The 22,753-nt window shown below is 48.4% G+C and overlaps 1 protein-coding gene and 1 pseudogene across 2 annotated transcripts in view; one reads left to right on the forward strand and one right to left on the reverse strand.

Annotated features, from left to right (window-relative positions):
- The window catches only part of PTPN21 (protein tyrosine phosphatase non-receptor type 21), a gene marked incomplete at its 5' end in the record, with an annotated part of 63,288 nt that extends 43,223 nt beyond the window's left edge, over positions 1 to 20,065 (forward strand). The window contains 7 exons of the mRNA XM_081111886.1: positions 3,975 to 5,434; positions 10,414 to 10,551; positions 11,667 to 11,888; positions 14,232 to 14,360; positions 14,562 to 14,796; positions 15,439 to 15,599; positions 17,612 to 20,065. Coding sequence (XP_080968012.1) covers positions 3,975 to 5,434; positions 10,414 to 10,551; positions 11,667 to 11,888; positions 14,232 to 14,360; positions 14,562 to 14,796; positions 15,439 to 15,599; positions 17,612 to 17,740 — 2,474 coding nt within the window. The 3' untranslated portion in view covers positions 17,741 to 20,065. The remainder of the gene's footprint in view (positions 1 to 3,974; positions 5,435 to 10,413; positions 10,552 to 11,666; positions 11,889 to 14,231; positions 14,361 to 14,561; positions 14,797 to 15,438; positions 15,600 to 17,611) is intronic.
- LOC308526635 (small ribosomal subunit protein eS1-like) lies at positions 16,391 to 17,156 on the reverse strand (annotated as a pseudogene). Its single transcript has one exon. The product of its transcript is annotated as a small ribosomal subunit protein eS1-like (transcript).
- Positions 20,066 to 22,753: the final 2,688 nt, after the last annotated feature.

Below are 22,753 nucleotides of genomic sequence, written 5' to 3' on the forward strand. Positions count from 1 at the left end.
CTTTCCCCTGCCTGAGCCCTTCCTACTATAGAGGTTTAAACATCTTATTTTTAAAACGTATTTTGACTTTTCACTTGATTAGTATAGGGAGCTGTATTTAAGAGAGTGCTTCCAGCCTGGCTGGTGTTGCTCAGTGGTTGAACATTGACCTGTGAACCAGGAGGTCACATTCTATTCCCCATCAGGGCACATTCCCTGGTTGTGGGCTTGATCACCATTAGGGGGCGTGCAGGAGGCAGCTGATCAATGATTCTCTCTCATCATTGATGTTCCTATCTCTCTCCTTCTCCCTTCCTCTCTGAAATTAAAAAAAAAAAAAAATTTTTTTTTAAATGCTTCCAAAGCTGAATCTCCGCATTCATTTACCATCTGCTCTCTCCTTTGTTTACAAGGACCTACTAGAGCAGTGATGGCGAACCTATGACACGCGTGTCAGAGGTGACACGTGAACTCATTTTTTTGGTTGATTTTTCTTTGTTAAATGGCATTTAAATATATAAAATAAATATCAGAAATATAAGTCTTTGTTTTACTATGGTTGCAAATATCAAAAAATTTCTATATGTGACAGGGCACCAGAGTTAAGTTAGGGTTTTTCAAAATGCTGACACGCCGAGCTCAAAAAGTTCGCCATCACTGTCCTAGAGGCCAAGGAGCTTTATGCAGAGAAGTCATTCCGCACCTTAGGAAGCTTACAATCTAATAGTTGGGGGTAAGACAAGTACACAAATAACTTAAATACAAAGAGAACATGATTGTTTCAATGAGCGAGAGCAAGCAATTCCTGCTCCGTTCAGTGGAAGGATGAGTGTCTTCATGTTGGGGAGATTGAGAAGGGCTTTCGGGCCTCAGAAGATGGGTGGGTGGGTTTCAGCTGGTAGAGAGGGGTGGGTGTCTGACTGGGATTGCTGCTGGTTTGGGGGGACGGTGAATGCTGTCGCGCAGAATGAGGAGAAGGGTGTTTGGAGAGGAGAGTGGTCCAGTGGGCTCACCAGGGAACTGGTAGGAATGATGCTGAAGGGACAGATGGTGGATGGACTGTGTGGTTTGTGCCGGGCCTTGTGGTAAAGAAGGGAATTTCGGTGCCGGGAGGCGGGCAGCAGGGGAGCAGTGCTGGGGTGTGGACTCAGGTGCATTCCACCATCACTGTCCTCTCCGCCTTGCACCCTGCCTGGTCTGGTTTCCGACCCCAGCCCTCCTCCTCCTTGCTGGCGTTTCCTTCCCACTCATTTCTTTCCCTGGGTCTACAAACATCTTACTATTTTTTTGTCTCTTCTCTCTTCCAACTGCAGTTTGGTGTTTTTCCTTTTTCTCCTCTTGCCCCCACTTCTGCTGAGAGTGACACCTGTGTGCTGCTCCTGTCTGGTCCCCCGTTCACTCCTCCCACCTTTGCTATTCTGTTCAAGCTGCCCTCTCCTGGCCCCCGGCACCCGCACACCCTTTTTACCATCAGAGTCCACCGTGCTCTCCGCCTTGCAAATCTCAGTGTGCGGGTTCTCCATCCTCCTCCCGCACCGACAGCATTGCTCACGGCTCCTATGCCTGCTCTCAAACCCCCCCTCACCACCACCACCCCGTGCAGGCTCAGCCACCATCCAGATTTCACCAAGGACGAGTGGTGTCAGGTCTGTACTTCCCACCCCTTCCTCACTCCTGTGCTCAGCCCACGCTTCCAGGTCTGCTAGGTGGTCGTGCGGTGCAGGGGGCTGCGGCGGGCACAGCACCAGGCTGTGAGGAGCACTTGGTAAATCTCACCAGCTGTGCCGACTTGCTGAGCACTGATTGAAATGTTAAATCTGATCTCTCCCCTTGACCGGCCTTTCCCTTTCCCCACGTTCCTTCATCCTCATGATGAAGTCACTCTCCTGGTTCCTTGGATCCCAGCCTGCATGTCACTTTTCTCATCTTCTTTTTCCTTTTTGCCCTCAGCAGCCAGTCAGTTACAAATCTATGGGGTTATACGGTCTCTAGCTTCATATGACATCTCTTCCTTCTCCTGTCCCTCTGTGACGGACCCAGTTTCTCCTGTCTAAACCTCTCCCAAGCTGCTGTGTCACAGGAGCTGACACCTTCAGCGTCCACCTCCCAGGCTCATCGCAGCTGCTGGTGACCATCCCCTGCCTGGGCTCAGCACCCCGCGCTTCCCCCTCGCTGCTTTTCCAGTCTTATTTCTGCTGTCCTTTCACTCCTCTCTGGCTGCCTGATGCTCAGCCACGCCGAGCATGGCCTCTAGGGCGTGGGGGTCTCTGCTGCCCTGTCACCCAGAATGCCCTTGTCCCATGCACCTTCACGCACCCTCTTGCCCACAGGCCTCTGCCCAGTCAGGGTAGGCTGTGCTGTGCTGTGGGAAAGCACCGTTCTAAGCCCCCTGTGGCTTACTCAGGGGAAGCTACTTCTTGCTCAGTTACCTGAGCTTTGTTCATGGGCAGGAGGCCCCTGCTTCCCTCTGCGATGTTGCTGGTCAGAATGGCAGGGAAGGGAGCGTGGAAACGGGCTGTCGGCCTCTGCTCACGTTCCCATGACCATTACTCGTCCCACAGTGGTGCCCGACCTCCAGAGGGGGGAGGCGTGATCCCGCGTGCACTCGGCGGTAGACCGGCTGCTATTGAAAGCTGGGCATGCCTGCCCCATCCTCCTGTCCCTCAAGGCCCCTCCAATGCCATAGCTTCTGTGAGGCGGTTCTTGATCTTCTCTTCTCTGTCCCCATCAACCCAGACCTTTTCATTTGACTGGGTTCCAGTCGTTTCCCCCCGTCAGTTCTTAGTACAGTGTTTTTACGCCTTTGGGCTCACCAATGGGTGGTCTGTGGGGTGCGCAGAGGAGCCTGGAGGCTGGGAGAGCAGACAGTTGGTGCTTGAACCAGCTCCGCATCGGCAGCGGCTGTGCTAGTCCAGACAGGCTGCAGTGAGCAAAGGTGGGAGGTTCCTGACTCAGAGCTCGGGTGTGTGTGTGCGTCCAGGTACGGGAAGAGCGCAGGGACGGGAAGCACTGTGCCTCAGCCGTGAGCACACGGAGATGCATTTGAGTCCTGTCCCTTCATGGCTGTGTGCCGCCAGATCCAAGTCCAAACACCAGTCCGTGGTGTATTCACTTTAGGATCAGGTGCCACTTAAACGGTCGTGGGGCCTTAGATTCACACAGTCACAGCTTTTCACAGGCTGTTCCCCGAGGGACTGGACGGCTGCTTTTCCCGAGGGTTGGAGATCATCTCGCAGTGTTTCAGGTGAACCGCAGATGGGCTGCAGGAAGCAGGCCTCTTCCCAGCCCCGGCAGGGTCGTGTACTCGTGGGCACTGGCGATGAGAGTGAGCCCCGATTCTGAGTGTGGCTCCGGCTGCGGAAGTTGGGGGACTGGCTCTTCTCTGCTCCGGCCCCCTGGTGAGGCATGGCTACTGCTGACACTGTTGGACCTGGAGAAGCTCAGATTCTGCCCAGACGTTGCCCTTTTTTGTTCATCTGGAAGCACCAACACAAACAATCAGCAGCTCCACGTAAGGGTGCACTTGCGGGCAGCTGCTGCCTGAACCAGCTTCGATCAGCAGGGCCTCCCCACCAGGGGAAGGCAGAGTCAGGGCCCTGAGCCCCTGGGTGCCCCAGCCTGCAGCTCCCGGGGCTCCAGAAGGTCTGTTTCATCGCTCCCGTCAAACATGTTTTTGACTTTCAGAAAAAGACGATGGGTTGTGTTGCAATTGTACTCTTAATATTGGGCTTAGATGTGCCTGATCTTTATTGGGTGCCACATCCTGAACTCCATCCTCGGAGCTGGCAGAGCCATCCCATCCTGTAGACGAGGAAATGACCCGCCCAGGGTCACTCAGAGTGTGGGGGGAAGCCAGGTCATGTCAGTGCCATTTCCATAAACTACAGCATCAACAGTCAAGACCTCTCTCAGTATTTGTCCAGAGTAATTAGTCCAGTTTAGTACTTTTTTAAAAAAACCTCCTTTTAAACTGTATTTTAAATGTTTCCCCCCAGATAACCTCTTTGTGACCAACCAGAATGGATACTACTGTCACTCTCAGACCAGCCTGGATCGAGCCCAGATCGACCTCAACGGTCGCATCCGCAACGGCAGTGTCTACAGCGCACACAGCACCAGCTCCTTGAACAACCCCCAGCCCTACCCGCAGCCCTCACCCATGTCCTCCAACCCCAGCATCACTGGGAGCGACGTCATGAGGCCCGACTACGTCCCGTCTCACCGGCACAGTGCGCTGATCCCCCCGTCCTACCGCCCGACCCCCGACTACGAGACAGTGATGAAGCAGCTCAACCGGGGGATGGCTCACGCCGAGCGGCAGAGCCACTCGCTGAGAAACCTCAACATCGGCCACTCGTTCGCCTACAGCAGGCCCGACGCGCTGGTCTACAGCCAGCCCGAGATCCGGGAGCACGCCCACTTCCCCTCTCCCCAGTCGGCCCACTACCCGTTCAGCCTGAACTACAGTTTCCACAGCCAGTCCCCGTACCCCTACCCCGCAGAGCGGCGGCCCGTGGTGGGCGCCGTCAGCGTGCCCGAGCTGACCAACGTGCAGCTCCAGGCCCAGGACTACCCGGCTCCCAACATCATGAGGACTCAGGTGTACCGCCCGCCCCCGCCGTACCCGCACCCGCACCCGCGGCCCGCCAACAGCACCCCCGACCTGTCCCGCCACCTCTACATCAGCAGCAGCAACCCTGACCTCATCACGCGGCGCGTCCACCACTCGGTCCAGACCTTCCAGGAGGACAGCCTGCCCGTGGCCCACTCCCTGCAGGAGGTCAGCGAGCCCCTCCCCGCCGCGCGGCACGCTCACCTGCAGAAGAGGAACAGCGTCGAGCTCGCGGGGCTGACGCACAGCCTCGACGGCATGAGGCTCAAGGACAGGACCCTGTCGGCCTCGGCCGCAGACGTGGCCCCGCGGGCCAGCTCCGCGGGCTCCCAGCCAAATGTCTTCCCAGACAGGACGAGACGGGGAGAGATGGCCGAGCCGGAAGGCCTGAGATACGGTCACAGCAAGTCCCTTTCAGAGGCCACCATGCTGATACACAGCAGCGACGAGGAGGAGGAGGAGGAGGAGGAGCCGGAGGCGGACAGCAGGGCACAGGCTGTGCTCTCCCCACGGGCACATGAGCCCCGGGGCGGTTACTCCCAGGAGCCGCAGGCGGGCTGCTCCTGCGCCTCGGCCTCTGCAGGCGCGGGCCCTCTGCACATCCACGAGCCCAAGGCCCATGTCACCGAGGCCGAGAGGAGGGGGAGGGAGGGCAGCCCCGTGCACGTGCCGGCGGAGGCCCAGTGGCCCCGGCGGGACGGGCTGCTGACGCCCTCCATGTCCGAGTCTGACCTCACCACGTCGGGGAGGTACCGGGCCAGGAGGGATTCTCTGAAGAAGAGGCCGGTGTCCGACCTCCTCTCCGGCAAGAAGAACATCGTTGAAGGGCTTCCGCCGTTAGGGGTAAGTGTTCCCTGTGCGGGTGAGCCGCCGCCACCCTGCTCAGCACCCGCTACACTCCGGGAGTCACTGCTCTGGCTCAGTACTTTTGATGTTTCCAGCTTTTTTTCTTTTAACATTTTTGATCCCTCTTCTGCCCTTTACTGTGTTTTTGACTTATTTGGAACACATTTGATTATCTATGGAAGTGATAGAGGTTGATGACATTTTAGTGGTTTTTCTAGAGATAGTTAGACAGGTTAAATGTTAATGTTGGGAGCTCTGTGGAATAGAGTAGGAAGAATGAATGAAACGTTTCAGCCATGCAGTGTGAACGGAAAGGGGGCTGAGGTTTCGTGACCTGAGCCCGGATTGCTTTGTCCGCTATCTGTTAGCAGTCCCCGGGCTGGTGCAGCAGCCAGGGCCGTGTTTGTTCCGTTTGCTGGTTTCTCCTGGGATGTCCGAGAGCAGCATCCGCACCGAGGAGTGTTCCTAACGCGTCCGTGTGGATGTAGCTTCGGGTGTCGGCCGTGATCCCTGAGGGCTGAGGCGTGAACCTGGGGTTGGGAAGGTGGCCCTTTGTCAGGAAGGCTCCAGGTCTCTTTGAAAGAAAGATGAACTGAGAACTCAAGGAAGGTCCCTTGTAGAAAACGCAGGGTTACTAGTAAAATAGTCCGGATAATAAATAACCATGCCCTGATTAAGCACGCCTTACCGATTGGAAGGAAAATATAAGAGAGCGTAACATCATCTCTAGCTGCCTTTTCCATAGCCTTTACCGTGTCCAGTCTACAACAGGCCCATTGTTCCTGCGGACGAGGAAGCAGACTCAGATATGAAGTAGCTTTCCAAGGTCGCAGAGCGAGTGAGGGACCAACTGGAGTTTTAAACCCGTGTTTATCTCTGCAACGTGTTCTCTTATCTGCTACACTGTTCTCGGGCGGGTTATACTGTATATAATGTTTTGTTCCGTAATAACCGCTTATCTAAGCCTCGCTGTTCTCGGCCTTTCCACGGAAACCTTTTAACTTTGAGTCCCCACGCTTTGGCCAAGCCTGTGTGGCCTTGGCCTGCCGGGGTGTCCACTCTGAGACGTCTCGCTGCATCGCTCAGGCTTCCGCTCCTCACTGCCTGGGCCTCCACCCCCAGCCGACAGCCATGCACTGACCTGTCCATCCTGTCTCACATTGCTCCCCGTGTCCTGGCAGCTAGGACTCCTCATCTCCGCCAGGCGGCAAACTCAGACATGGGGGCCCATCGCAAGTGTGGTTCCGGCCTTGTATTTCAGATCCTCTGAGATGCTGGAAGCATCTCCATAAATAGGAAAAAAATTCCCCCAGTGTTATTGTTTTTATGAAATAGATAAATATCCATAAATTGAAACTACTTACAATTGTGCTGTTGATTTAACTGTGTTTTCTTTTAATGAATTTGGGGTTTGAATAATTTAAGTTTACTTTTAATTTTGGGGGAGAGCACATTCTTTTTTTTTTTTTAAATTTATTTTATTGATTTTTTTACAGAGAGCAAGGGAGAGGGATAGAGAGTTAGAAACACCGATGAGGGTGAAACATCAATCACCTGCCTCCTGCACACCCCCTATTGGGGATGTGCCCGCAAGCAAGGTACATGCCCTTGACCAGAATCGAACCTGGGACCCTTGAGTCCACAGGCCGACGCTCTGTCCACTGAGCCAAACCGGTCAGGGCAGGAGAGCACATTCTTACTCACCTACCTGTGCCAGTGGTTCTCAACCTTCCTAATGCCACGAACCTTTAATACAGTTCCTCATGTTGTGGTGACCCCCAACCATAAAATTATTTTTGTTGCTACTTCATAACTGTAATTTTGCTACTGTTATGAATCGTAATGTAAATATCTGATATGCAGGATGTATTTTCATTGTTCGCGACCCACAGGTTGAGAACCGCTACAGGCCCCTGCCTCAGGTTGGCTGAAGGTGTGGGCCCATAGTCAGTGGCTCAGGGTGGGGCAGGGGGTCCCTTTCATAGTTATTACTCTCCCCTGAGGACATCAAGACCTACCCATCATTTCCATGTGACCCGAGTCTTTTCCTCAGACGATGCTTGTTCTGAGTGTGGTCCAGTAGTCAGGCCTCTTGTCACTGTGTCTTTTTAGTGGACCTAGCAAGTCCTGCTAAATCTGAGGATTTTGACCAATTTGGTTCCCTGAAAACAGATTTTCTCTCTCATTGACTTTTAAGACCTACAGTATTAATTTAATAAAACTATGTGATTGGCTGTGCTTTTGCTCCCCTTCTTTTCCCATAAGGGATTCTCTTTATTTGAAAAACATGCATGGGAGCCTGGGCCAGGGGACAGGTACAGGACCAGATAGTGGAGAAACTGGTCTGAGTCTAGACCAGGGGTGGGCAAACTTTTTGACTTGAGGGCCACAATGGGTTCTTAAACTGGACCGGAGGGCCGGAACAAAAGCATGGATGGAGTGTTTGTGTGAACTAATATAAATTCAAAGTAAACATCATTACATAAAAGGGTATGGTCTTTTTTTTTTTTTTTTTAGTTTTATTGATTTCAAACGGGCCGGATTCGGCCCATGGGCCGTAGTTTGCCCACGGCTGGTCTAGACCCTGCCTTTTTTTTTTTTTAAAGTATATTTTTATTGATTTCAGAGAGGGAGAGAGAGAGAGAAACATTGATGGGGAGAGAATCATTGATCGGCTGCCTCTTGCACGCCCCACACTGGGGATCTAACCCGCAACCTGGGCATGTGCCCTGACTGGGAATCGAACCGTGACTTCCTGGTTCATAGGTCGGCACTCAACCATAGAGCCACGCCGGCCCTGGGTAGAGCCTGCCTTTTTTTTTTTTTTATTCTCTGCTCAGTGGGCCAGACCCTCATGTACCAGAAGCTCAGCTTCCCTGCCTGTCACACAGAGGCAGTCGTCTCTGCTCTGCCTGCTGTGGCATGAAGTTCTCTGTAAGGATAGGCATGGAATTGCTTCTGAATTCTATATGCAGCATAACTGATATTATTGGAAGGCACTATTTATTGTTCTGACACCAATTACCTTCTCTCTATACAAAGAGGCCGCTGTGTGACCTTGGCCAAGCTTTTTAATCTCGGACTCAGTTTTCTCTTTTGTCAAGGAAGATGAGCCCAGAGAGTTGTTGGGGGGATAAAGTGAGGTCCTGGCACACAGGAAGTGCTCAGATTTAACATTACTGTGATGTGGCACCGTACATTTAGCTTCCCAGCTTCCCAAGAATTGACTAGCTCAGCCCTGTTGCCATTGTATCGTTTAACTCTTACAACCAAGAAACTCGGCTCACAGAGCAATGTGAATTGAGGTTATAGAGGTTTAGGATTAAAAACAGTGACATAAATTGCAGACAAGCAGGATCACTCTAGAACTCTCCACCCATCTCCACCTCAGGGACTTGATCGCTATCTGAAAAGGTGGACTGGTTTGAGTGCTCATGCAGCTGCATGAAGATTTTCTTTTCGTTGCAACCTTAGTATGGTGTGGTGGTTCTCACGTAAGAAATCACGTGCAGGTGTTTAAAGCCACGTGCTTGTACTCTCAGGGCTAAGTAAAAGGGGTATTCGAGGCTGCTTTTGATTATATGCCCCTTTCTTCAAACACTGGCCTTAGAACTGGCCTGACAGCCAATCAGCTTCCTCCAGCTGATCCCAGCCAGGGTATCTTGACCCACCCCATCCTGGCTGGTGAGAACTGACCTTTAAATCTTCAGGACTCTTTGTGATTCAGTTGGCGTTACATTGACAGTTGGAAATAGGCCATGGTGGGAGTATTTGCACCAGGGAAATTGGCAAACTTGACAAATCAGAACTTCCCCCCACCGGAGGGCCAGTTGTTGAACATGAATCAGCCTACCACTGTGTTTTGCACACGTTAGAATCATGAAATTTTCGCCTGTACAGGAACCTTTTAGCCTCCCTCTCTCCCTCTGTTCCAGTCTCCCTCCTCCTCCCTACCTCCCAGGCTGGTAGAGCTGGTTTTATTTATGAGACAGAACTGAGAAAACCATTTTTAAAAAATTGGGGCTACTGTTGTTAGGATAATTGTGACTTCCAAGGAGGTGTAGACTAGCTAAGGAAACTTAGCATTCTTAGGCTTATTTGCCTTAGAGACAATCATTCACTTGAACAATAAGTTTAGGAACACCTGTTCTCAGGAGAGAGCTTCTGTGGATGTACTCTCTCTGTCTCTTTTATAAATATATTTTTATTGATTTTGGAGCGAGGAAGGGAGAGGGAGAGAAACATCAATGAGAAACATCAACATCGATGGGCTACCTCCTGCACAGCCCCCTCCTGGGGATCGAGCTCGAAACCCTGGGCACGTGCCCTGACCGGGAGGTGACCTCTTTGTGTGTGGGTTGATGCTCAACCACTGAGCCACATCAGCAGGATATGATGATGTGTTCTCTTATATCCGATCTTTCTAATATTGTGATGGAGATTTCAGCCCTGTTTGATTTTCCTGGTTTAAAAACAGCGGTTCTGAGAGGTGTGGTGATCCAACTGAGGTCACACAAGTCTGAAACATAACAGACTTGCAGAACAGAACAGCAAGCTACCACAGAAAACATTCCATTTTTCCCAGAATGATTTAAAGAACTAATTTTTAAAAAATCATCAAAGCTAATTGCAATCAGATGATTGTATTTAAAACCCTTTTTATGGACAGCAGCTGAATTTTTGGTGTGCCGAGTTGAAATTGGGGAGTTCTGTGCAGGAATGCTGTCTGCCGGGAGCCTCACCTTTCATTACAACAGAACCCCGAAACCGGCTGCATTTCAAAACCTCCTATCTGGGCGACTTATCAGGGCTTTGGCCTTGAAAGGAATGTCACCCTCCTAATATCTGTTAAACCAGTGTGTGTGCGCGCGTGTGTGAGGGAGCGCAATTTCTCCTGTTTGTTTCCAGTATTCAGTTTCTCTTCCAAGGGGCTGTACTTGTGTATATTTCACATATACGTATAAATATTTTTATAGGGAATGAAAAAGAGCCGAGTAGATGCAAAAAAAATGGGTCCTCTCAAGCTGGCTGCCCTGAATGGACTGTCACTGTCTCGCCTGCCTCTGCCCGACGAGGGGAAGGACGTGTCAGCCAGAGCCACCAATGATGAGAGGGTACGTACAGCGGGCTGGTCCCCTCCCCGGGAGAGCTGGGAAAGTGCTGCACGTCTGCTTCCTGGGATTCCAGTGCATTTTCTAACACATTCAGGGATCGTAAATGAGTGTTAAGGAATTTTGTGATCTGAACCTCAAACTTGGGGCAGATTTATAGCTAATGTCTTAATGGATAAGTTCAGGCTAGAATGTTTTGTGTTTTTTTTTTTCTTCTGAATGTTCTTTACCTCCTTCCAGCCATCTGTGGCAGTCTTGGGTTTTAATGGCTTTAACGTTAGAGAGGAGATCTGCAAATGCCTATGAGAACACACAGGAAAGAGGGCAGATGTTGCTTTTCTTTCACTGAAAATTATCTCCATAGTAAAGGATTACAGAAACTTTCAAAACTTCCTTGGCAACCACGGTAGACATAAAGCACGCTAAGCAAAAATTAATGTGTTTGCCACTGGGTCCTGGAGATGGTTTCCAGCATTTACCTTTTTTTACAGTTTTTTTTATATAATTATATGTTATAAGATTGAAGCATTTGTTCATTGATATTGGGATCAATGATCCTACTCTAGGATTTCTCTAGGATTTACTGATCCCCACGGGGAATTTTCTGTTTTGTAGGGATCACAAAACTGACCATAAATTAGAGAAAATGAATCCAAAAAATTGCTTTAGGCCAGTTTTTCACCTTTAAACGGAACGTTTTTTGTGTTTGTTTTTTTTAAAATATATATTTTTTATTGATTTCAGAGAGGAAGAGAGAGAAACATCAATGATGAGAGAGAATCATCGATCGGCTGCCTCCTGCACACCCCACACTGGGGACTGAGCCCACAACCCAGGCATGTGCTCTTGACTGGAATCAAACCCAGGACCTTTCAGTCCGCAGGCTGATGCTCTATCCACTGAGCCAAACCAGCCAGGGCTAAACGGGACGTTTTTGCCTTTATTTCTCATCAGTAAGATTATTTCATTTGCTGTTGTTATGGCTTGGTAAAAATTTAACTCTGGTTTCAACTAGAATTTTCACTAGTAGGTAATGCTAGACCTGAAGCAGCTGTACCGTCGCTGTATAGCTGTGCCTGTGACTTTACTCCTGTCGTCCCCCCGCATTCCGCTTACAGTGTAAAATTCTGGAACAGCGGTTGGAACAGGGAATGGTGTTCACAGAATATGAAAGAATCCTTAAGAAACGGCTGGTCGATGGGGAGTGCTCAACGGCACGACTCCCGGAAAATGCCGAAAGAAACCGATTCCAGGACGTGCTTCCCTATGACGATGCCAGAGTGGAGTTGGTCCCAACCAAAGAGAACAACACCGGGTACATCAACGCATCCCATATTAAGGTGAGAGGGTGAGAGGGGCGTTCGCAACGGTGAGTGAGACGGGAGGTTCTGAGTTCAAGTACAAGACTTAGAATGACATTCGCGCTTGCATTCTGAAAACACCCTGGTTTTGATCCACTGTGAGGACTGTGTTATGTGGTAAACTGGGAATTCCAGACGCCCAGGCCGGGTAGGAAGTGTTTGTCAACAGAGCCAGAGTCACCTTAGCTCCGACCACGGGCTAAACCCTCTGCCCCCAGCAGTGTCATCAGGACTCAAAGCGCTGACTTGCCCAACTTGAGAACTTTGTCTTCCTAAATCTGAAGACTTCATCAGCTGCTCCTGAGAGAATCTATAAGCGAGACCTGACTTTTCCTCATGACAAACCTACGTATTTTTATGTAACAAAAGTGTCCGTTTTTTTTAGTGTTTTCCCCAAAGCTTTTACCTGCAGTGGTGCCGTCTGCTCTCTTTGCACACTCCCCGCAATCGCTCTTAAACAGTGTTTTTGTTCTTTGAAGAGGTAGCACCGCCTTTTCCCTGGAAAGGGTGAGGCGTCATTTAACTGGGGGAGCACGTTGCACCCATACCAATGGAAACCCATACAAATGGACTGTCTTCTCCGTCACTCGCACCCCGTTCCTGCTGTGAGGGTCAGTCCCCTTTGCGGGAGGGAGAAACTTCCTCCAGTGCGTGATGAGTCGGGGTCTGTGGTCAGGTGCTGTTTCCTTCCTCCCACCTTCTGTTTAGTTTGCAAGTGACCTTTGGGGAGACCAGTTCCACACGTGCAGCTTTCCAGCCACCCGGCGGTCTGCCTGCGAGCGGCACACCCTTGGTTGGGTATCTGGGCACGTGCTTCTTAGTCGGTGGGCACAGTCTGCTTAAAACACGAGCCTTTCTTTGGAATAACTCACCCAGCCTCTCCTGTTTGGGTGGGTAAGAGCGGAATGATGTCGTAGTTCTATAGCGACATTTCAGACTCTCCAGAGGCGACCTGAGGAAGAGGGGGGAAAGGCTGAGCTCAGGATTAGGGGACAGACTCTCCCGTGTGGGACCTCGTGGTACTTATCTGGGTAAAGAAATGCTGGCACCTTCCCCCGAAGTTCCCCATCAGACTCTTCCTGATTAGTTCTTGTTCGCTGTGTAACCGTTGCCCTCCCCCCTCCACCGCCCCCTCCCCCCCCCCCCCCGCCCATAGTGCCTGCCCCTGAGTGGGCGCTCCTCGGTGAGCGGGTGCGGGTTGTGACCAGGGACGGGTGGCCTTAGCGAGAGCGTGGGCGGAATATGCTTGCACAGGGTTTTACGCTGAGTGGCACTGAGAGAAGGTGCGGTGGTCACAGAGAATCAGGACCGCTGAGCTCTAACCCCCGTCTCCTGACTACAAATCCCGACCACAGTGATTATTATTTAGACCTTTCTCCAGGAGGCTGAATCTTAGGTGGCAGCTTAGTGTCACGATGGAGGGTGATTTGGCTCAGAAGGCCAGAGGTGAGACTTCCTGAAGCAGGAAGATTATTTCCCCGGGAAATCGGACATTTAACTTGGGTTTTGGCTTAGTTGCGCTTACTTTTCCCAGTGTGTCTAGTTCTTCACGAGGGGAAATTGTGTGTGAAAGTTGGGGTACTGGGATGTTGATACTGCGTTTACGAGAAGAAGCATAGCAGCAGTGGCAGTAACGACTACTCAGTGAGCACCAGGCATGGCCAGGCACCATGTGTGTGCATGGACTCAGTTTTTTCTTTCTTTTTTTTTATAGTAAAGGTGGAAATTTATTGAAGAACAAGTACAGACTCCCACGTGGGGAGGGGAGAGAGTCCCCTTGACTCAGCTCTGACAACAACCCTATGAGGGCAGGCAATACATATATACATATGCATGTACATATATTTTAATATATTTTTATTGATTTCAGAGAGGAAGGGAGAGGGAGAGAGAGAGATAGAAACATCAGTGATGAAGAGAACCATTGACCGGATGCCTCCTACACGCCCCCTACAAGTATCGAGCCTGCAACCCAGGCATGTGCCCTGACCGGGAATTGAATCGTGACCTCCTGGTTTATAGGTCGATGTTCAACCACTGAGCCACACCAGCTGGGTGGCAGGCAGTATTTTTATTTTAACTTGAGAACTAAGATTCAGAGAGGGTAAGCAAATTGCCCCAGGTCACATCGATATGACGTGAACTCATAGCGAGTAAGATATCAATAGTGGAAATTGTACTAACGGAAAAAGAATAACATGAAAGCCTTTCTCTATTCTGAATAATTTAGTTCACTTGTTAGTATTACCACAAACAAATGTATATACACGCCTGTGTACCTACCTGACATACACATTCATTTTTAACCTTTCCTCATCGCAGGTCTCTGTCAGTGGGATGGAATGGGACTATATCGCCACGCAGGGCCCACTGCAGAACACCTGTCAGGACTTCTGGCAGATGGTGTGGGAGCAGGGAATTGCCATTATAGCGATGGTGACAGCGGAAGAGGTAAGTGCTCATTTCTCTCCATCGGTTTGCTCCGTCTCAGATGAGAAGTTGTCATCAATCCTGTGGGGATCCTGACGCTCAGAGAGAGGGGCAGGTTGGGAGAGCGATTCTGCGTCTCGACGTGCTGTCTGTGTGTGTAAAAGGGCTTGTGTTGCGGGGCCTTGCGCTGTGTTCTGACTGTCGTGCCTGCGTCTGTAACAGGAGGGCGGAAGGGAGAAGAGCTTTAGGTACTGGCCGCGCCTTGGTTCCCGGCACAACACCGTCACCTACGGAAGGTTCAAGATCACCACCCGGTTCCGCACAGACTCGGGCTGCTACGCCACCACCGGCCTGAAGATGAAGCACCTGCTCACGGGGCAGGAGAGGACGGTCTGGCACCTGCAGTACACGGACTGGCCGGAGCACGGCTGCCCCGAGGACCTCAAGGGGTTTCTGTGTAAGTGTCCCCGCTCCCAGCACAGCCCCTGCTGGGGCTCTGACATCAGCTGTGGAGAGGAAGGCTTATGTTCCTGAAATGGTTCCTTTATGTTGTCTCGTATTCACTCTGGGCTTGTTTTAAAATAAAGATTTTAAGTGTTTAGGGGAGGCTTGGCAAAAGTTTTTATTATTTATTTATTTATTTATTTATTACTTTTATTGATTTCAGAGAGGAAGGGAGAGAGATAGGAATATCAATGATGAGAGAGAATCATTGATTGGCTGCCTCCTGCGAGCCCCACACTGGGGATCGAGCCCGCATCCTGGGCATATGCCCTGACTGGGAATCGAACCATGACCTCGACCATTGAGCCATGCCATCGGGCTAAAAGAAGTTTTTGAAGTATAACATGGTAGTGAGTAAAATGCGGTGAACGAGTCTTGGGGAGCTTTTCCTCCCTTTGGTTTCGTAGAGGAGAAAACGGGAGGCCAGGTGGAGTCCAAGACTCACTGAGACCGCACTGTCAGTCAGTGGTTGGGCCGCTAACTGGCGCCCTGTGCTCGCTGTCCGAGTCCTCCCTGTCAGGGGAGATGATCTGCAGACTGTCCATGTGACGTGCCTTAAACCCTGAGAGTGTTTCTATCTCATTGAATCTTACAGCATACCTGGAGGAGATCCAGTCTGTCCGACGCCACACAAACAGCACGAGTGAACCCAAAGGCCCCAACCCCCCGCTGCTGGTCCACTGCAGTGCGGGGGTGGGGAGGACCGGCGTCGTCATCTTGTCCGAGATCATGATCGCCTGCCTGGAGCACAACGAGGTGCTTATTTCCTTTCTTTTTGGTGTGGGGAGAGGTGGGCTGGGCGCAGGTCCGGGAAGAGAGGGACCTCGTTATCTAACAGCTCTTTCTTTTTTTTTAAAATATATTTCTTTATTGATTTAAGGGAGGAAGGGAGGGGGAGGAAGAGATAGAAACATCAATGATGAGAGAGTCATTGATTGGCTGCCTTCTGTACGGCCCCCACTGGGGACCAAGCCTGCAGCCCGGGCATGTGCCCTTGGCCGGAATCGAAACCGGGACCTTTCAGTCCCCAAGCTGATGCTCTATCCACTGCGCCAAACTGGCCAGGGCTAGCAGCTCTTTCTGAACGACGTTCCTTGGTGTGTGTTTTTCCTCGCAAGTAGGAATTTTTTTATTTGTCACAGATAAAAGCCTGAATTTTATTTTTATTGACTTTAAATTTTTTTTTTTAATTTCAGAGAGGAAGGGAGAGGGAGAGAGAGATAGAAACAATGATAAGAGAGCCCTAGCTGGTTTTGCTCAGTGGATAGAGCATCAGTGGCCTGCGGGCTGAAGGGTCCTGGGCTTGATTCTGGTCAAGGGCCCATGCCTGGGTTGCAGGCTTGATCCCCAGTAGGGGGCGTGCAGGAGGCAGCCAATCGATGATTCGCTCTCATCATTGATGTTTCTATCTCTCTCTCCCTTTCCCTTCCTCTCTGAAATCAATGAAAAATATTTTTAAAAAATGATGAGAAAGAATCATCAATCGGCTGCCTCCTGGGAATCGAACTGTGACCTCCTGGTTCATAGGTCGATGCCCAACCACTGAGTCACGCTGGGCTGGGCACAGTGGGATCCTTGGCCTGGGGCTCATAGGCATCAGCTCGTTCTCCTTGAGTGCCTGTCTCAGCCCCCGTCGCTCTCCCAGAGCTGCGACCTTCCCCGCGCAGCTCCATGAGTTCTCCCAGGTCGAGCGTGGGCTTCTTGCATGTTGACTTTTCTAACACAGACATTGGGGAGCAGATTAATAGATTGGCCAGCTTTTCTGTGTCTTTTCCAATGGAATCGGTTTATGGACCACTTCTTTCCTGTCATCTGTCTGCACCTCTCGGGTCATGATTTCCATCATCTTCCGGATTCGGTGGACCTGTTGCTGCTGAGCGTAAGAGGTCATCCGAATCTGCTTGTTGCATTTTTTTAGTAAAACCAACACAGAATGGACGAAGCAAATAACCATCGGTAGCCTTGAAAAAACATGAGCTTCAGTCATGGTCTGCCATTGTGTGACCAGGCAGCACATTCTGTCTCCATGTAAGATCCATGCCATGGAAATTAGACAGGGTTTTCCCTGCACATCCTCAGTAATTAGCTTGGATGTTCTAAATGCAGCTTCATGATTCTGCAGGTCTGCGGGGCTCACTTCAACAACACGACCCTTGAGGCCATCAGATGCGATTTTGGTTCCTTGAGTTCTTATGGCTAGTTTTTACCAATATTTCCTGTATTGAACAAGGCTGGTGCTTTCATATCACACCCATCTTCTGTAGAAAATGGATCAACCACTTTCTCCTTGGTCCCCTTGTTGCTGCCTTTCATAGGGCATTTATAATTTTTTAAAATATATTTTATTGATTTTTTACAGAGAGGAAGGGAGAGGGATAGAGAGCTAGAAACATCGATGAGAGAGAAACATCGATCAGCTGCCTCCTGCACACTCCCCACTGGGGATGTGCCCGCAACCAAGGTACATGCCCTTGACTGGAATTGAACCTGGGACCCTTGAGTCCACAGGCCGACGCTCTATCCACTGAGCCAAACCGGTTAGGGCAGAGCATTTCTTCTTGCCGACCGCCATGTGTGCTTCTTAGAGAGCCGAACGGTCCTTGGGTTCTCTTGTTTATTTGCGTGTTATTTTGGTAGAAGATGCCCAGGTAGAAGAGTTAGGAGGTTGACCATCTCCTAACGAGATTTGCGCTAGGACCCCCACGCTCCCGGCCCCCTTCTCTCTCTGGGGGAGTGCATTCCCCTCACCGCTGCTTCTCTCAATCTAGGTGCTCGACATCCCACGGGTGCTGGACAAGCTGAGGCAGCAGAGAATGATGCTGGTGCAGACCCTGATCCAGTACACGTTCGTGTACAGAGTTCTCATCCAGTTCCTGAAAAGCTCCAGGCTCATATAAGCTCCCACGGCTGCCGAAGGGGACCTGCCCATGTGAAGCGTTTACAGTCAGAACGGGGCCCGCCTGACTCACATTCACCCCTCGACACTCGTCCACGCAGAACGCTCACCGGGAAGTGAGGGCGGTGTGGATGCCGGCACTGCGGGGCCGTGAAGGCTGCGGGGACGTCACCTGGGACGATGCCAGAGACGGAGGACTTGGTGTCCAGGGAGTGGCCCCGCCCGGTCTGTCCGATTTGCAGCACTTGCACACATTTTTGGAGACTGTGTTTTCTAGACAATTCTGTATTTTACTGAAGCTATGCTGGGCAACTCTGGCAATCATTAACAGGCATAGATTTTTATCTTAAACAAGTTTTTGCTAATGGAATTTTATTTCATGACTAAACTATTTGGGGGTTTTCTTGTTGAGACACTGAACTTTTCCGTGGAGATGATCCACAAATATGAGTGGTTCCTTTGTAACTTTGTATTTAAAACCATGTTATTATCTTTTGATATTTTTTAAAAAACCTTGGGTACTTAACAGTTTAGTTACCAAATCCAAACTACAAGAAGGATTTACAAGTGTTATTTTGAAACATGAAGAAAGCATTATTATATTCAGAAACATTTTTTATCCTAAAAATTCATATATTTTTTACCTTCTATATTTTCCAAATCAGAGTTTGACTCATTAAGGTACGGAAACGAATCAGTTAAGGGAAAGCTGTGAAGGAAGGCACATCATTTTAAAATGGAAGAGAACAATCAGATTCACTGTGTTTTTTTTCCTCAGTATTATTCATAAACCTAAATGAGTTTGATTTTATTGGTTGAAAATGAAGTTGGGTTTAAGCACTTTTTCCTGGTTAAAAACAATAAACCTGAGTTAGACTACGTGTGCTGCTTTACAGATGAAATGGTAACACGAGCAGGGGGCGTTGTTCCGAAGGAGTTTTGGAAGAAGTCAGGAGTAAGAGTATGTAGATGCCTGGGACACGAGTACATGTAGTGTCCGTGCAGGATGGCAAATGCAAGATGCCTTTGTTTGTTTTTACAAAAACGCAGTATTATCTATCCTCAGACTGAGGTGCTGGGATGGAGAGGGGGAGCCTGGGAGTGTGGGGCTGACCCTCCAGAGATGGGAATCCCCAGGCAACCCCAGGCCTGTCAGTGTCAGAGATCACTTGGGTTCCCTTGGAGTTCTTCCACCCCAACCTCTATTCTTTTTTAACAAATACAATCAAGTTAATATTATCATGGAAAGGAGCCTTCAAGAAGCTTCCTTTTCTTTTGGTTGAAAGAAGAGTTAGTAATAGTTTTACGTCATCTCCCAAGACCACAGCCCAAACTTGTGGGGCTAGCAGACGTCACTTGGTGTTCAAGAGGTACTTGAGATTTAGCGTCCCTACCCCCTGACTTCACCCCTGAGGTCAATTTTAGCCTCTTAGTTACCCCTCCCCCACCACAGTGGGCAGAACAAGGCTGACTAAGGGGGAGAGTGTCACCTTTGGCCCAGGCGAGGGTGGCCTGGTCACAGTGGGAGTTGAGTAGGTACGTTCAGCCGAGGAGCCATCCCTTTCTTCCTTCTTCTGAGGCTGCTTCTACAAAATACAGTTTCCAAATTGTTCAATCTAGGGCTATTTCCCCAAAATTCAATATCCTAGGGCTGTTTCCAGTCCCTGTGTTAACTCCTAAAAGCAGTTTAACTCACTATTGTGACCACTGAGTGTGTATTATCAGCTGTGGGACAGGTTTCCTTCATACAGCGTGGATCTGCCTAACTCTGAGTTACCCAGAAAGCAACCATGTACGAGGAAAATTCCGAAGACGTTAGTGGAAAGGAATATTGGAAGTGAGCACATTTGTCACGTAGGAACAAAATATTAATTTTAAATCTGACATTGTTTCTGAGAGTCCTGTTTAAAGAGCAGTAGACCTAAGGGTAAATATTCAAAAAGAGCTCTGCAAGAAGAATGGACGAAACCTTTTTTTATGGTGATATTTCCCACCTCCACACCATGTAAAAGACAGGAGTGTTTCTGATTATGTTTTTTCTTCCATGGTAGGTTTTTAAAAAATGCTTTTCTGTCAGGTTGAAATATTTCAAAGTGTCTCACTGATAAGAACATAACGTAAGTCAAAATCTGAAGAGTAATATATGGTATGTTTGTGTTCCTGTTGTCATAATTTGAGTATAAGAAAGTATGAGGGCCGACTTGCAGTTTGAATGTCACGCTTATGATGTTGCATGTTTGACATAGCTTCTCAGACCATGTAACCTTTTGTCCCTTTTGAATTTTTAAATGTTTCATTATAGTTAGTGAATATGAAAGTATTTCTGAATAAAAATAAATCTAAATTATAGACTCCGATACAATGTGATTTTCAAGAGCGAACTCGAAAACATTGAGGTTTCCTAGCTTACCCCGTCTGAACTGAGGGTGTTATTGTCTGCCAAAATTAGGCACTGCTTCAGTATCTTCGTGTCTTTTAGTGCCTTGATATTGTTAATTTCAAATCAAAATTACCAAAATGTACATTTCTACAAAAGTAGGTTACAAATGAGGGCTTCTCCGTGGTCCGTTTTGGCATCTCTGGCATCACTTTTCCTGGTTAGTTAGAATATCACTTGGAATGTTCATTGCAGTCATTATCATTACTTTTTTCTGGAACATCTACTGTGAAGCATTCGGAAAGCCCTAGGATTTAGCCTTTTAAACCTTTTGGCAGGATTAAAACAGAAGCTATACCTGTGCTTCCTTAGAATCTTCCGGAAGAAGCAAGGTCTGGGCAGAAACACGGAGGAGGGTGTCGGGTTGTAGGACAGAGTGACGACGGCATGGCCAAGATTTCATCATTGGGAGAAAAGTCATTTCAAATGGGTTCATGTGTTAATGTTTGTAATTTTAAGAATATTTAAATATATATGTTATATATAAAACTTTACACGTATTAAAATCTAAAGCTGGAGGTCAGCTGCAATGTAAGCGCAGATTTAATGGAGATTTGCATGAACAGATGGAAATAAGACAGCATTTACTGTAAATCATTTTAAAAATCAGACTAGAAGGTGTTTTTCAAAAGGAACTCTGGCTATAAATTTAGGGGATTTGCTTCCATCAAGATTTCATGTGGAACAAGCTAATACGATCTCTTCCCAGTTTAAAGTTTACTTTTAAAAAATCCAAATTGGAGGGGGCTCTTTTTTGAGCTGAGGAGTACATTTCGAAAACAGGAAATGGTACATTAGGAATTTGCCTGGGAAAATAAATGTTTCTCAAAAGAACGCGAGTTTTTCAAATTCCTAGAGATAAGGGTTCTATTTACCCTCGTGTCTACAATTGGAGAAAAAATGAGGAAAGATCAGAAAGTCTGGTTGTTTAAAGTCGGTGTGTGTTTGGGGAGGGTGGATGGAGAGAGAATTTTAGAGAACGTGCGAAGTGGTCCTTGGATTGTTAAGGTGGCGTCATTTTCTGTACATCACTACAGGCAGTTCCCAAATAAAGACTATGCTCTCGAAGTTCAGATGTATGTTGAGTTATTGAGATGTAGTAATATTTCCCCTTATGAACAATACTCGAAGTGAGTGTTAACTCTCTTGGTTTGTCCTCCCCAAGCGAATTTTAACTACAGCGGCTCTGAATGGGAAGCAGTGGTACAGAGTCCCGTGACCACAGTCAGTCCTCCAAGAAAAATATACAGCAGTTTCCCCCTGCTGCTCCCTGGTGGTGAAACAGAAGGGGTTCTCTGTGTCTGCTTGGCAGTGGGACTGAGCCTCAGCAAGCAATCGAAGGCAGATTGATCAGTGACTCATGAGGGACCTAAGATATTCATACGTGAATATCCCATTGTCTGTTCAGAACCTTGAGTGGCACATGAAGGGTAAGGAACAGAATGGGACATATGATGAGGCGAGCAGGGATGCCACCAGGTAACTGGCTGTGAGGTGGGGCAGGGGTGAAGGCGGATGAATTGGCAATACAGACCCTAGCTTTCCTCTTTCCACTCACATATTCTTTGGATTGTCACAAGCATGGAATGGGAAGTGGAGATGGGCCAAGGAGGAAGCTTACGGTACAGCACCCAGCTGAGGAAGCAGCAGTTCCAAGGCAGTATTCCCTTGTAAAGGGCATCTCCAGGTCACGTGTACGTAAATTAGGGTCTGGCTGCACATCTTATTTCCAAAGATGCTTAAGTCACCTCAGTATATTTGAGAAATTAAAATACTTAGTTTTCAAAAACTAGAGTAAATCTAAACTGTCTCCAGTATGTTGATGGGTCAGGAAAGAGTAACCATAGATATATATACTAATTTTAAATTTTATATTATAAATAAGTACAAATGAATGATAAAAAAGGAATAATTGTGTTTGATTGTAGAACAGTATGGCTGACATGTGGTTCCAAGTTTTTGACAATTACTTATTAGTTAGGTAAATTTTCTGACCATTATCCCTTAATTTCTGTTAAAATGACTTTGTGGTGTGCCAGATAAAAGGACCATTTGAAATCTCTAAGACCCATTGGCTCTGAATCTGTGATGTAGTTGTACCCACCCTGGCTATAGCTGTGCATGATCCTAGTGCAATAAATTTGCAATTTTAACTGGACTGGTAGGTAATTTTTAAACTGTGTAAAAAGACCAGAACTTTATTTCAATTGTCACTATTAACATTTTAAGTGTGTATGTGTATTTTAAATTCACACTGTAAAAGCTTGGAGAAAAAAATCTACAGTACTCACCTTTATGAACAGGTCTATACCACCAGAGAAATTCAGAGGGTTGGATTACCTGAGTTAGTCATAACATGAGTCTGTCAGTGTTCAATTTTTTGGGTAGATTGTTGATGAAACTAATACAGAGTTAATGATAACTGGCTTTCCATTTCTATCTGCTCATGTATCAGCTGAGAAAAAGTGAACCAAGTAAGTGGGGAATGTATGCTCAGTCACTCATTTTTCCTAAGAGTGCAAATATTGCAGGTCAAACTGCTGTCAGAAATGCTAAGAAACTGTCCAGACTTTTTAT

The sequence above is a fragment of the Myotis nattereri genome (assembly GCF_964212035.1).
Source record: "Myotis nattereri genome assembly, chromosome: 1".
In the NCBI taxonomy this organism is placed as follows: domain Eukaryota; kingdom Metazoa; phylum Chordata; class Mammalia; order Chiroptera; family Vespertilionidae; genus Myotis; species Myotis nattereri.